Genomic DNA, 12,612 nt, shown 5'->3' with positions numbered 1-12,612 from the left:
GCTCTGTGCAGAGGCTTGCTTAGGACCTGAATAGAAAGAAACCCTCTTTGTGCGAGAGATGCACAGGCAGACTGATGCAATTCAATTAACTTCTCTTTCTGGCACTTTCTCTCTGCAGTATTTTCTGTGCGCATCATTAGCTGCATGAAGCTCGAGAAATCCCAGCCTTTTATTAAATTTTTTTTTTTTTTTTGGGGGGAGCAGATTTCTCTGTGGTGGGAAATGGGAGAGATCTGGCCACAGCACAATCATTTCCAGGGCTTGGGTTTTTTTTAAGCTTGTGATTTTTTTCCAGTCTCCCTTAAAATGTGAAATGCAAGGTTTGAGGAATATTCATGGAAAGCAAGCTTAGCTGAAATGCAGTCTAAAATTTGACAATCATATTTTGGGCTTTAAAGTTTTATTTAGTTATATGCAAATTCATGCAGCTGTATGTATAAATATATAGTAAGTTGCACAGCACAGTGGTTAGTGCATATGCCTCTTTCAGTATGTATGAGCACAAACTGTTTATTCTTTTAATTGAACTGGAGATTTAATTAAGGAAAGCTGCAGAACTTTGCCCTGGCTTCCTGGAGTGGCCATTTCTGCCTTGACCTTGTGTCACAAGAATTAAATCTACTTTGAGGGAGAATTTAGAAGAGCAGAACATCTCAAGGTAGCTGGTAGGATTTTTCATCTTTCCACCAAAGCACCCACAGTCTGCAGACCTGAGTCCCCCATTTTCTGAAATTTCTGGTTCTGACATTGATGATCTGCATGCAGTGGAGCAGTTTCTCAGAAAAGGAAGAGTAATTGTAATTGCAGATGTTATTAAAATGTAAATAAACCAGGTTTTGAAATGTATTTTTAATCAGCTGTGGAGAGGGCAGCTCGAATCCTCGCTCAGGCACTTTCCTGTGTGGAGAATTTGTGCTGATCAGAGGTGAGATGTAGCATTTCTGTGTTGGGCTGGCAGGAGGGTTTTGGAGGGAGGGTGGAGAGCACTGCTTCTTGTCCCTTGCCCAAGCTGGAGAAAAGGGGTTCTCTCTCAAAAGTTGGTCTGTGGGCTGGCTCCATGTTCTGATATTTCTTCCTGGAAATCATTCACCCAATGGGATGGGAGGACAGAGAGGAGGGCATGGTCAGGGGAGGAAGGTGGCAGATTAAAATCTACCCAGAAAAGCCATGTGATGACCTTGAAGGTGAAACAAGCAGGCAAGACCACCCAGCCTCCTCCATAAAGTTTGGACTCTCATAGGGATGATCTTGAGGGTCTTTTCCATTCTTTATGATGTGATGTTTTTCTGATTGTGTGATTATAACCATCCCAAGGGGATTGGGCCAGCGGGGGCTGTCTTGTCCCATAAATACAACATGAACTGCCCATTCCTAAGGTCTCTGAGCACTTTTCCCTTTCTAACTCTTCATATCTGCCTGCCACGGCCCTGGATGCTGAAAATGTTGTTTTTCCCACACACACTGCAAGGTTCCCCACCCCCAGGGCCATCTTGGCAGTGGAGGTAGCAGGACAGGGACACTCCACTGCATGACATTTATCTTGAAAGGGCCAGGATTTTTATGTCCTCGTTTGGAGGATTTTCATGGGTTCTCCCAATGCTTCAGGCCTTTCTATTTTAGCTTTTCCCCCCCCTCCTTTTCCTAGTGGTGACATGAAAAGCATCCAAGTCAATACACCAGCAGAAGCACCAACTGGAAGAAGTACGAACACCTAAAGTTAACTACAAGCCTGTCAGAAAAGCAGTACATTTTTTAAAAAATGGTGTTTCTGGGGTAATTTCTGTGGTTTCTGTCTCCCCAGTGATCAAGTACCGCGTGATGGTGAGCGGCAGTGGCACGGACGCCAACGTCTTGGTGTTCCTCATTGTCTGCCGCATCATTCTGGGGTTGTTTCTGTGATTTCTGTCTTCTCAGTGATCAAATACATCGTGTGCCTCATCATTTTGGGGTCATTTCTGTGATTTCTGTCTGCCCAACAATCAAGTACCGCGTGACATTGTGCACGGGCATGGTGAGCGGCACGGACGCCAACGTCTTTGTGTGCCTCATCATTCTGGGGTCATTTCTGTACTTTCTGTCTCTCTAGTGATCAAATACTTCATCTGCCTCATCATGCTGGGGTCGTTTCTGTGTTTTCTATCTCCGTAGTGATCAAGTACCACGAGACAGTGTGCCCGGGCACCGTGAGCGACAGTGGCACAGATACCAATGTCTTGGTCTGCCTCATTGTCTGCCTCATCATTCTGGTGTTGCTTCTGTGATTTCTGTCTCCCCAATGATCAAATACTTTGTCTGCCTCTTCGTTCTGGGGTCATTTCTGTGCTTTCTGTCTCCTCAGTGATCAAATACTGCGTGACGGTTGTGCATGGGCACGGTGAGAAGCATGGACACCAACATCTTAATGTACCTCATCATTCTGGGGTTGTTTCTGTGATTTCTATCTCCCCAGTGATCAAGTATACTGTGTGGTGGTGTACACAGGAATGGTGAGCGGCACAGACACCAATGTCTTCATCTGCTCATCATTCTGGGGTCATTTCGGTGGTTTCTGTCTCCACAGTGATCAAATACTGCATGACTGTGTATGGGCACGGTGAGCGGCACGGACATCAACATCTTTGTCTGCCTCATCATTCTGGGGTTGTTTCTGTGATTTCTGTCTCTCCAGTGATCAAATACTTTGTGTGCCTCATCACTCTGGGGTCATTTCTGTGATTTCTGTCTCCCCAGTCATCAGATACCGCATGACGGTGTGTACGGGCACAGTGAGCGGCAGTGGCACAGACGTCAACATCTTCGTCTACTTCATCATCTGCCTCATGATTCTGGGGTTGTTTCTGTGTTTTCTGTCTCCCCAGTGATCAACTACCACATGGTGGAGTGCATGGGCACGGTCAGCCGCATGGACGCCAATATCTTCGTGTGCCTCATGATTCTGGGGTCATTTCTGTGGTTTCTGTCTTCTCAGTGATCAAATACCTCATGACGGTGTGTATGGGCACAGTGAGCGGCAGCAGCACATACACCAACGTCTTCATCTGCCTCCTCATTCTGGGGTCATTTCTGTGGTTTCTGTCTCCCCAGTGATCAAATACCATGTGACGATGTGCACAGGAGCAGTGAGAAGCACAGACACCAATGTCTTCGTGTGCCTCATCATTCTGGGGTCATTTCTGTGGTTTCTGTCTCCGCAGTGATCAAGTACCGTGTGACGGTGTGCACAGGCACGGTGAGTGGCAGTGGCACGGACGCCAATGTCTTTGTGTGCCTCATTGGTGACCAGGGGGACACGGGCGAGCGTGTCCTCTACAACTGCATCAACACCGTCAATAAGTTTGAAAAAGGCAATGTAAGTTCGCGCAGCGGTGCCTCAACATGGTTTTGTAAATTAATTTCTTTTTTTTTGAATGTGTGTGTGTAAACCCAGGTGGTTTCCTTGCCAGCTTGGGCTAGGGAAGTGGGGAGAAATGAATCTTCCCGACAGAGCATTGTAACAGGTTGAAGCTGGAGGGAGGCTTGGGTCGGGGACAGTGTGCCCTTGCTTGATGTGTCCTCATGAAAGAGTCTCTTGGTTTGCTCTCCCAGCTAAGTTCTGACTGCTGAAATTGCATCTTCAGATTGGGGAAGGCTTCCAGGAAATCTTCCAAGAATAAAAGAGAGCCTTTTCCCTTCTTTCTAATATAGCAAAAATTTGGCTCCCTAGGGCAAAGGAAGAAAAAAGCATTTTATTTAATGTGAAAGTCAGAACCCAAAGCCTAACATTTTTCCTTGTAATTCCTCCAGTCTCCCTCAACCATGCTGCACTCAATTTTACGTCTTATTTTCAAACTGATTTTCAACATATTTTTGCCTGTCCATGTCCAGAATGCAGGGGGGTGGAAATGGACTGAAATGAAGACAGCGCTTATTCCCTGGAAAGCTGGAGATAATGAAGAAGTCGAACAGTAGTTAAAGCCCTTGCGGCATTGGCAGTATCAGCAAGCAAATAGTTTGCTGATCTGATCTGTAGGGTCAAACTACTTAATATGTATCCAATTTTGGATCTCTAGGGTCCAACTTAGACTGGTAAATTGTAATCAATATCTCCAGAAGGAGATTTTGAGAATCTGATCACAGAACTCTGCAGGTTTCCCATTTCTCGTGTCATTATTTGATTGAAGGTTCAGAGTGGAAAGAAAATGAAGATAAAAGGAGGTCACGTTTTCAAAATAGACCACTGAATTTAGGCTTCTGAAATATGCATTAGCACTTTGAATTTGCCTCTGAGTGTCCAGAATTTCCAATTCTTCACTGAAATCACTGAGTTCTTCTGGACTTTAAAGGAACTTTCATCAAGTATTTCTTGTGCTTTTAAGATCTGTCTGTGGAAACGTGGCAGTGTGAGAGTCCATTCTGCTTCTAAATCATGTATGTTTGCATAAATAGACTTTACAAACATCTCCCTTTTTTTGCCTATGCATTGACATCATAGATATTTTAGTTTTAAAAAGTAGATCCAAGCTGTAAAGGATGGCATTTTGTCATTTGATGAAGCCTGTGTTAGTCAAAATGGTAGCAAAATGAGTCGCGTTTTGGTGGTGAAGATTGTTTCAGTGCTGTTCTAAAGAAAGATGCTTGGTTTGCAGAGAATACAAATATTTTAAACACAGATAATGGCTATTTTATGGGATGTTCCATCCTTGTCCAAGTCCAGGCTGGATGAGACTTGGATCCACTTGGTCTAGTGGAAGGTGTCCCTGCCCATGTCAGGCCCCTTTAAGGTCCCTTCCAACCCAAACCATTCTAGGGTTCCGAGATGACTCTATGACATTTAGTCACAAAAATAAGTTGTAGGCTAATTTGCATGAAGGAGGATTAAAAGGGAAAAATAATTTTAGCAATCAAATTGTGATTAATAGTATGCAGATGACATAAACCAGACTGGAGCCTTTTAGAGGAAAACTGCTCTCCTGGCACGAGGAGCTGAACACTGGTGAATGAATGGGAAGTTGTTTAAGAATTGATCCTGACAAACTTAGAGCTCATATATTCTAGAGGCTGAATGAGTATATCTACACTGATTAACTCAGATGCCCTGTTAAAAAGAAATGTTGCTAAGTCAGTATGGTCTCTAATCTACAGCCACTTAAACCAATAGAACGTTGATTACCAATTTGGCTTAAAAAGTTTGCCTGCAGATGCAAACTAACAGCCTGTGTAGAAAGTAAGATTTAAAGATGCCTCTAAATTAAGTGTTTGCCCTGTTGTGGTTCCAGTTAGTTACTTACTCATTAATTTATATCAGCCATTAATAAGTAAGGTGAGCATCAGGACTAATGAATTAAATTATATTGACTTGGACTAAGTCAGTGAGGTTTTGATGCCTTAAATCCCCAATTCAGCAGTTTTGAGTGTGTAAGTAGCATTGACACAGGTAAGCCCATCACTAACACTTTAAGCAGTGGCAAAATGCTTAGCTGTCTTCATTCTAAAGGTGACTTTGGAGTCCCGAATGATGACATAATTATTATGTTATTTATTAATTTATATTATTTAATAATTTTCAGTATTTGCCTAAACACTGCCTTGCCACCATGCTTCCTGGGAGCTAGCTGGATACATGCTACCACCACAAGTGCTTTTGGGACACGAAGAGCAACCAAAAGACAGTGGTTTTTCATCTCTTAACTAAGCCAGGAATCTCATCCAGATGGCCTCCACAGCAGTCACGCCTCCTTGTTGGGCTACACGCTGCAGATATTCTGTGTGTTTACACCCAGGATTTACCATGCGTGTGCCATGTGTGTGCATGTGTACATGGGCCACTTTTGTCTGGCCGGGTTCCCAGAGGAATAACTTGCTTTCTTAATGCATTTCTCTTCCCTCATCCACCAGGGATTGTTGGTGCCAGTAAGCTCTTGGGTAACAGAGCTCTGTTCTTGAGGGGCCATCCCTCAAGCTAACCTGTAGGTTGGTTATTTGAGCCTATTTCCAGGAGGGAAAAAAAATATATTAAATCCATGTCTCTTGTGGGGTGTCAAAGGTATTTATCTAGTGGGTTTGGTTCACACCACCCTCGAAACACAACTCATGGAGCAGTTGGAAATATCCCTGTGCAGCTCTGCCCATGCTGGCATGCCAGGAAATTAAAGGGGTTTAAACTGTGCTGGGTAGTCAATGTTGCCTGACTTTAACACAGTGTAATGACTTTGAGCTGTGCCTCCAAACACCTCCATAGATTTGGTCTGGAGTGACCTGCTTCTTACTGCTCAGAAAGCTTATATCTGAGCAGGGGTTTGAACTTGGATTTCCTGCCTCTCTGTGTGAATTCCTTAATAATCAAATTCTCTTTTTTTACAGCTGTGGAGGGCGTGCAATGACATGGCAGATTTAAAATGCTGGTGGATCATATATTTACAAATCTAACCTTACACATCTAGCACAAATATTCTTTTTATTCTTTGGTAAATTCGTACTTTCTCCTTCATCTTGTCAAGAATTTTCTTGCAGCATGCTGATGATGTCGGTTTCATTGCAATAATAAATTTGAGTTGTTTGTGTGCTTTTAGGGAGAAATATTGCCTTACCTTTTTTATTCTCCTCCTCAAAGGCTGATGAATTCTTCATTGAAGCAGTAACGCTGAAGCAGGTGAGGAGGGTGAGGATAGGGCATGATGGCAAAGGAGGAAGCAGTGGCTGGTACCTTGCCAAAGTGATAGTGAGGGAAGAAGGACAGCCAGAAAGTGAGGCTGTGGAATTCCCCTGCTACAGGTACTGGAAACAATGCTTGCAAATTAAGTCTCTGTCTCTGCATTTGCCAGACTTTGAAGAGCCTAGTTGTTGGTCCATGACTGGAATTTTCTGAGCACAGCTTAATCCTTTTTATTTATTCATATGTTCATTTATTTTTTTGCTAAGCCTGAAAGCAAAGAGTGTGTTTTGGGAGGTTTAAGATACAGTTAACTCCCCTCACCAAATGACCAGCAATCTGGATTGTGAATTCTCAGCAATTAGCTCAGTAATGCAGAGAATTTCCAAAAGACAAAACGCAACCTTCCAGTACCACACCCAGTGTCACTGCAATTGCCTGCTGCAGAAACACACTCTGCAATCTGCTGGTGTTACTGCATGTAACGAGGTTCTGGTCCCTCACATGCACATCCCATCTTTCTCACAGCAATGGGATGCTATTTTTGTGTTGGGAGCATGCAAAATTATTATGCTGCCATCTCGAGAGCTCCTTGCATGAGGGGAGATGCACATCTTGCAGACAGAGACAGTGTTAGGGCAGAGGGCTGTGGCTTACCCCTGTGGGTGAGTTATAAGTGTAGTCTTCTCTTCCCTAGACAATCCAGTGGCCAAAAGAAATGTGCTGTACTGAGGCTGCCTGTGGGGAACAAGATGCATGATCTGTCCTGGCACTAACTGGGGTCTGCCTCAACACTGCAGCACAAACTAGAGAGATCTGGGTGAAAACATTTAAGATTAACTCCAGTGCAGTCCCACTCACCCTCTCAGGAATGTCCATCCTGTAGGAGGGACATCCAGTGAGCTCCATTTAACAACACCATGTACCTGTTCTAAAAAATCATCTCCCAGGGACAAGTGGAATTGTAAAGCTCAAACACAATTATTTTTAAATTGAAGACAAAGGTAAAGCCCCTAAGCTGGTTACTTGTCTCTTTGAAAGCGCTCCTCTATAATGAGGGGAGCCAAATACAAAGCAGGAGCCAGCCCCAGCCTCTTGGCACTGCTAAAGCCCCATCACATCAGAGAGCAAAGTCACTGTGGAGACAGCACGGAGCAGCAGACACAATGTCATCTTGGTTGTGAAAAGCAAGCCACTCTCTCCCTTCTCAGGGAACAAACAGCCACATACTCATTGCTGCCTTTTGATCATATTTAACAACCATATGTTTACCATATGAGTTAAGCAGGCAGGCTAGACAGGTTTTTCCTTGGACATGAAGTGTCCATGTGAAGGGCTGTTTTGCTCAGGCTCCTCAGAGATATTTCTGTGTCTAACTGCACACAGCAGCTGGCTCATTTTAGAGATTTCCTTTTTGAATTGTATCCTTATGTGACTGCTAAACTGGGTGTCTTTCATCAGCTCGGAGTGATTCCCTTCCCCTTCAGTTTGCACCTCTTGATCAGAAACACCAGTGGGCATTCCTCTCAGGCCAGGGATGGCAAAAGGACAGAGAGAAAAACCCAAGCTCTTATCCCCAAAAACATTCATGGTGTACCTTCAGGCTTCAGGTCACCAAGCGACGGAATTCCACTCTTCTTATCTTTCTAAATGTCTCTTTTCCCAAGTGACACCAATGTTGCTCACCAGCGGCTCTATTTGCTGTCCTTGTGCCAGCATTATCTCTTTCCTCTCAGATTGAGGAGGTGACATGACTGATCGCCACCAAGCACAGGGACAGCTGCTCCCTCTCTCTCCCTTTGGTGCCCGTGTCTCCCGGGAGACTGCGGCACCATCGCAGTGTACGGGTGTCGTCATGGACTCTGCAGAGATCTGAGGGCAAAGGTGCTCACCCACTGCATCCTCCAGGGGAGGGACAGACACTTCCATGGCCTGCAGCATCTGGATGTTGCTCTCCACTCCTGTGGGCCAAGGACAGCTTTATGTCCTCGCTGCTTTGGCAGGAGCTCAGGGAGTCCTGCTCCACCCGCCTCCGCAGGGGCAATAGGTTGGGAAAAGGGTTGTCCAAGAAAAGGCAATGCAAGTGATGTTAGTTAGACACTCCATCCAAGGGGTACACCAGGGAAGATTCTCCTTCTGCTTGCTGCTGTTTGCTGCTTGTTGAGACATGTTGTTCTCACTGCCTTTATCTCCAAGACTTGTTTAACTTCCACTCTTCCACACAGCACAATTGCATGGTCTGGAGAAAACACCTTTTGCTGCTGGGTTCATACTGAAAACTACTCAATTGACCTTGTGACACTCAGCTGCTCCTGTGAGACAGCTAGGGGACAAAATGCCTTCCAGCAGAAACACATCTCACCTGTGCAGAAAGCTCCAGAAACACATCTCACCTGTGCAGGAAGCACCACAAGCTCCTTGCCCCTGTTCAAACCAGGCTGCAACACTCGTGAGGAGCAGACACTCTATCAAAAAGCTGCCTAACAGCTTCCTCTCTAACTGATATCTTTAACATACCCTTATAGATCTTCATTGCATAGAACTTGTTGAAGTCTCTCTGCTGTTGTTATTTACATATTTATATACACGACTATGTTTTGCCTTTTAATTTGAAATATTTTCTGTGACTCCATAGGATCATCTATCATTTAACAATCACAAGAGCTCTGTGAGAAGAACTATCTTTGTTGTGCAAGGGAGCCAGCAGAGATAAAGAGAAGTTAAGTGGATTAATTGTGAGTTTGTGTCAGATTCAGGAAGAGCATCGAGAAATAACGACTCCCAGGCCTGTGCTTTCAACTCTTTAAACAGTTGGCTTAGAGTCAGTGATTTTTAAAGTGGTCATTTGATCCGTGCTTGCAAGAAGTAAATGCAGGTTACTTCCCCAGGTGTTATTTGCAGAATTACTAGTACATCACTTGGATGCAGTACTATTCCTCCCTTACAACCACATGGCATTATAATATGTCACTATTCAGCTTTTAGAAGCTGAATAGTGAATCATTCAGTGGCATCACTGAACAGTTTATACCTTTATACCCAGTGTGGTTTAGGTACGGTGATGATGAATACTGCTGCAAAGCTCAAAATTAAAGGGAGTTCAACTTTTGCCTCAGAAATGGAGTCAAACTTTTTCCAAGATCAAAACTGAGTTTTTCTGGAGTAATTTTCTCCTCAAAGCTCTCTGGAAGTCCAGGAATGGACTACCTGACAGGCTCTAAACCAACCTATTTTTTATAATATTTATATCCCAGACAGAAATGAATTTTCAATCTGACAAAGTCGTGAGTTCGTGATAGGATAGAATTTTACGTGCTATAAATCACTACAACTCCGTTGAAATCTTCTGTGATACGTCATTAAATTTATTTTCTAAGCATACGGCCCCACCATCCTAATTTGTCTCCAGCACAAGCATAAGGGAACATTGTTAATTCTCTGAAGAGCAACAGACCACAAATGGGATGATGCACTAGGAGACTCCTGCAAAAGAACATTTATTCAATCAAATGCCAAAAAATGTTCATCATACAAAGGAGCCAGAGAAACCTCCTTTTCTTGCCTAAAAATAAACTGAGATGTCTATCTCTTTTTACACATTTTTGTATATAGGTTATATTTAAAGGCACACACAAATACATATGTGCCTCTGAATCTAATGGATGTGCCAATCATTCTAATTGCGCTCAAGCTGGGTTTCAAATGCCATAAATGATGTCATATTGCATTTTTTTCCAGTGGTCACCTGAATCTCTTATCCTCTAGTAATTCTGAAGTGGCTTTCATGTCATATTTCTGTCCTCTTTGAGTTATATTGGTCATAAAACATCTCTTTAAACTAAGGATGTGACACAGGACACGGCTACACCCTTGTAAAATCCACAGTGGCATGTCAATTACATTCACTGAACTCATATAGAGCTCTGATAAAGTAAAAGATTTTGACATGCCTTTTGTACCAGGGATATGATGGCACTGCACTGAAATATTCTATTTTCTGCAGCCAGATGTGTCAATCCATTTTGTGTTTGGGGTAAGACTATAAACCCCTGGTTTCAATCTGCTGCTCAGTGATATGCTGTTGGAATTACACTGAAGTGAAATTAGGATATTGATGCATATATAATGAAAGGAAGGGATGCAGGGCATTGCTCATCCAAATATTCCCTCTGTCACTAATCTTCTCCAGAAAATAGTGCTGCTGCCACTCCTGGCTGTTCTCTTGGCTGAAACAGCACAAGGAGCTTTAAAGCCACCTCTGCTGATAAACCTCCCTCTCCCTCCTCCAGCAACCTCCCTCTTCCTCTTCCAGTCCAAGATATGCTCCTTCCCTTGCCATCACTATCTACCAACACTGGCAGAGGGAATTTCTTTATCTCAGGGTGTGTTCTGCTTTTCTGATTCGCTTTTCTCCTCTGCCCTCACTGCTGGAGCAGTTAGCATTTGCTGTGCTGCACACAGAGATCTGTTTCTTGTGGGAGGTATTTTTACCCTGCCACCTCAGTGCAGGAGAGATTCACTCAGATTTATCCCAGATACCCATAAAACGTCAGCAGTGGCAAAGGTGACAGAAAACAGCAGCATGTCCACTGGCAACAGAAACAGCAGCTTGCAGGGCACAAAATAGAGAAGGAAAAGAGTACAAGTGTGTCTACCTTGTGAGCTTCTGCCTTCCTGAAGGCCATGCTGAGTTCAGTGGTCCTGGGGTGGTGGCTTGAATTTTGTGGGTCCTCCCAGTTAACATCCATGTACACAGAAGCATCTTGACTTTTGGGATGACGTGATTCCCCTAACCATTGGATACCTGTCCAAGGATTTGAATCCTCAGCCAGCATCAAGAGCTACATAAGACAAAGGTATTAAGGACCAGTTTTAACAGGTAAAATAACCCCATCCCTCCCCAGCCCCAAACTATCAATAAAGGCTTCCTTTCTTAAGGCAACGTGATGTCTTAGCATGCTCTTATGGCAGTCTACCCTTGCTCAATTCTTGTCACCAGTCTTCCTCATGGATTTTTCTGCCCCCACTACACCCCTCGGCCTCCTCTGAGGCCCAACATCACATCAGATGCCCTCAGGTGCTGCTCCTGTGATCATCACATGTTCATGTGTTCTTCATCTTCGTGCTGACCACCTGAGCTTTTAGTCCTGCACAAGGCCACCTGCTTTACTGAGAGAAAGGGAAGAATTTGGGCGGAGTGCACACCCAACAACCTCCCAAAGCTTAGAGGGAAGCTGGGGCTGGAGATGTGTGTCTGTGTGCTGGGACTCCTGTGCACCCCTTTTGCATGAGAACACTGCTGCTCGTGCTTCCAGGCTGGCTCTAGCTCATGTTTGGATTTCTTTCCTGATGCTGGTTTTTGGGTTTTTTTGCATGGTTTCTTTGTGTTTATTGTTTTCCTCTGGGTGGGAGGAGAGGGGAGAAGATTGAAAATGTAACATTCCTTCAGATGGATGAAGTGGAGACATACCATCCTGGGTCTTCCAAAATATCTGGTCCAACTGGTGATGACTTTGAGCTGTGCTGGCTTTTAACCAGCGAGGTGCCTTAGGTTTGGTCGAGCTCTCTGCAGCTCTCTTTGTTCATGTTCCCAAGTCCTGGTTCTGAGGGTCATTTTCAGGTTTCCATACGTGCTGACTCACTGTCAAGGTCAAAGAGGGAAACTCCCATGGGAGGTGAGCTCCCCTCCTTTTTGGCACTCGGGTCAGCCAAGGACAATGTATGTGTCACAGTGTGTGTCACAGTGACTCCATGGGAAGCTCACAGCGCACATGGGCTCCATGTGTTTGTGCAGGAGCAGCTGTGCTCCAGCGTGGCCACCTTTAAAAAGAAACCATTTCTGGGTATTTGGTTTTACTCCTTCTGCTTCTGGAGCCATTTAAATACTCTGCGTGACCCGGCAGAGAGTGCTCATTTGTCCTTTTTTCGCCCCTGCTGGTTTGAAGCAGTATTTTTAGCTGCTGCAGATAGATGTGCACCTGGGA

At 44.3% G+C, this 12,612-nt stretch overlaps 1 protein-coding gene across 1 annotated transcript in view; it reads left to right on the top strand.

The window, feature by feature from the left end:
- LOXHD1 (lipoxygenase homology PLAT domains 1) overlaps positions 1-12,612 on the top strand; it is a 152,712-nt gene that overhangs the window by 57,937 nt on the left and 82,163 nt on the right. The window contains exons 13-14 of the mRNA XM_054283407.1: positions 3,195-3,349; positions 6,590-6,750. Coding sequence (XP_054139382.1) covers positions 3,195-3,349; positions 6,590-6,750 — 316 coding nt within the window. The remainder of the gene's footprint in view (positions 1-3,194; positions 3,350-6,589; positions 6,751-12,612) is intronic.

The sequence above is a fragment of the Melozone crissalis genome, unplaced genomic scaffold (genome assembly GCF_028551555.1).
Source record: "Melozone crissalis strain CALT ecotype California unplaced genomic scaffold, PUWL_Pcris_2 ptg000036l_1, whole genome shotgun sequence".
In the NCBI taxonomy this organism is placed as follows: Eukaryota; Metazoa; Chordata; class Aves; order Passeriformes; family Passerellidae; genus Melozone; species Melozone crissalis.
The sequence above is the reverse complement of the archived record's forward strand: the minus strand, read 5'-3'. Positions and strand labels throughout refer to the sequence as shown.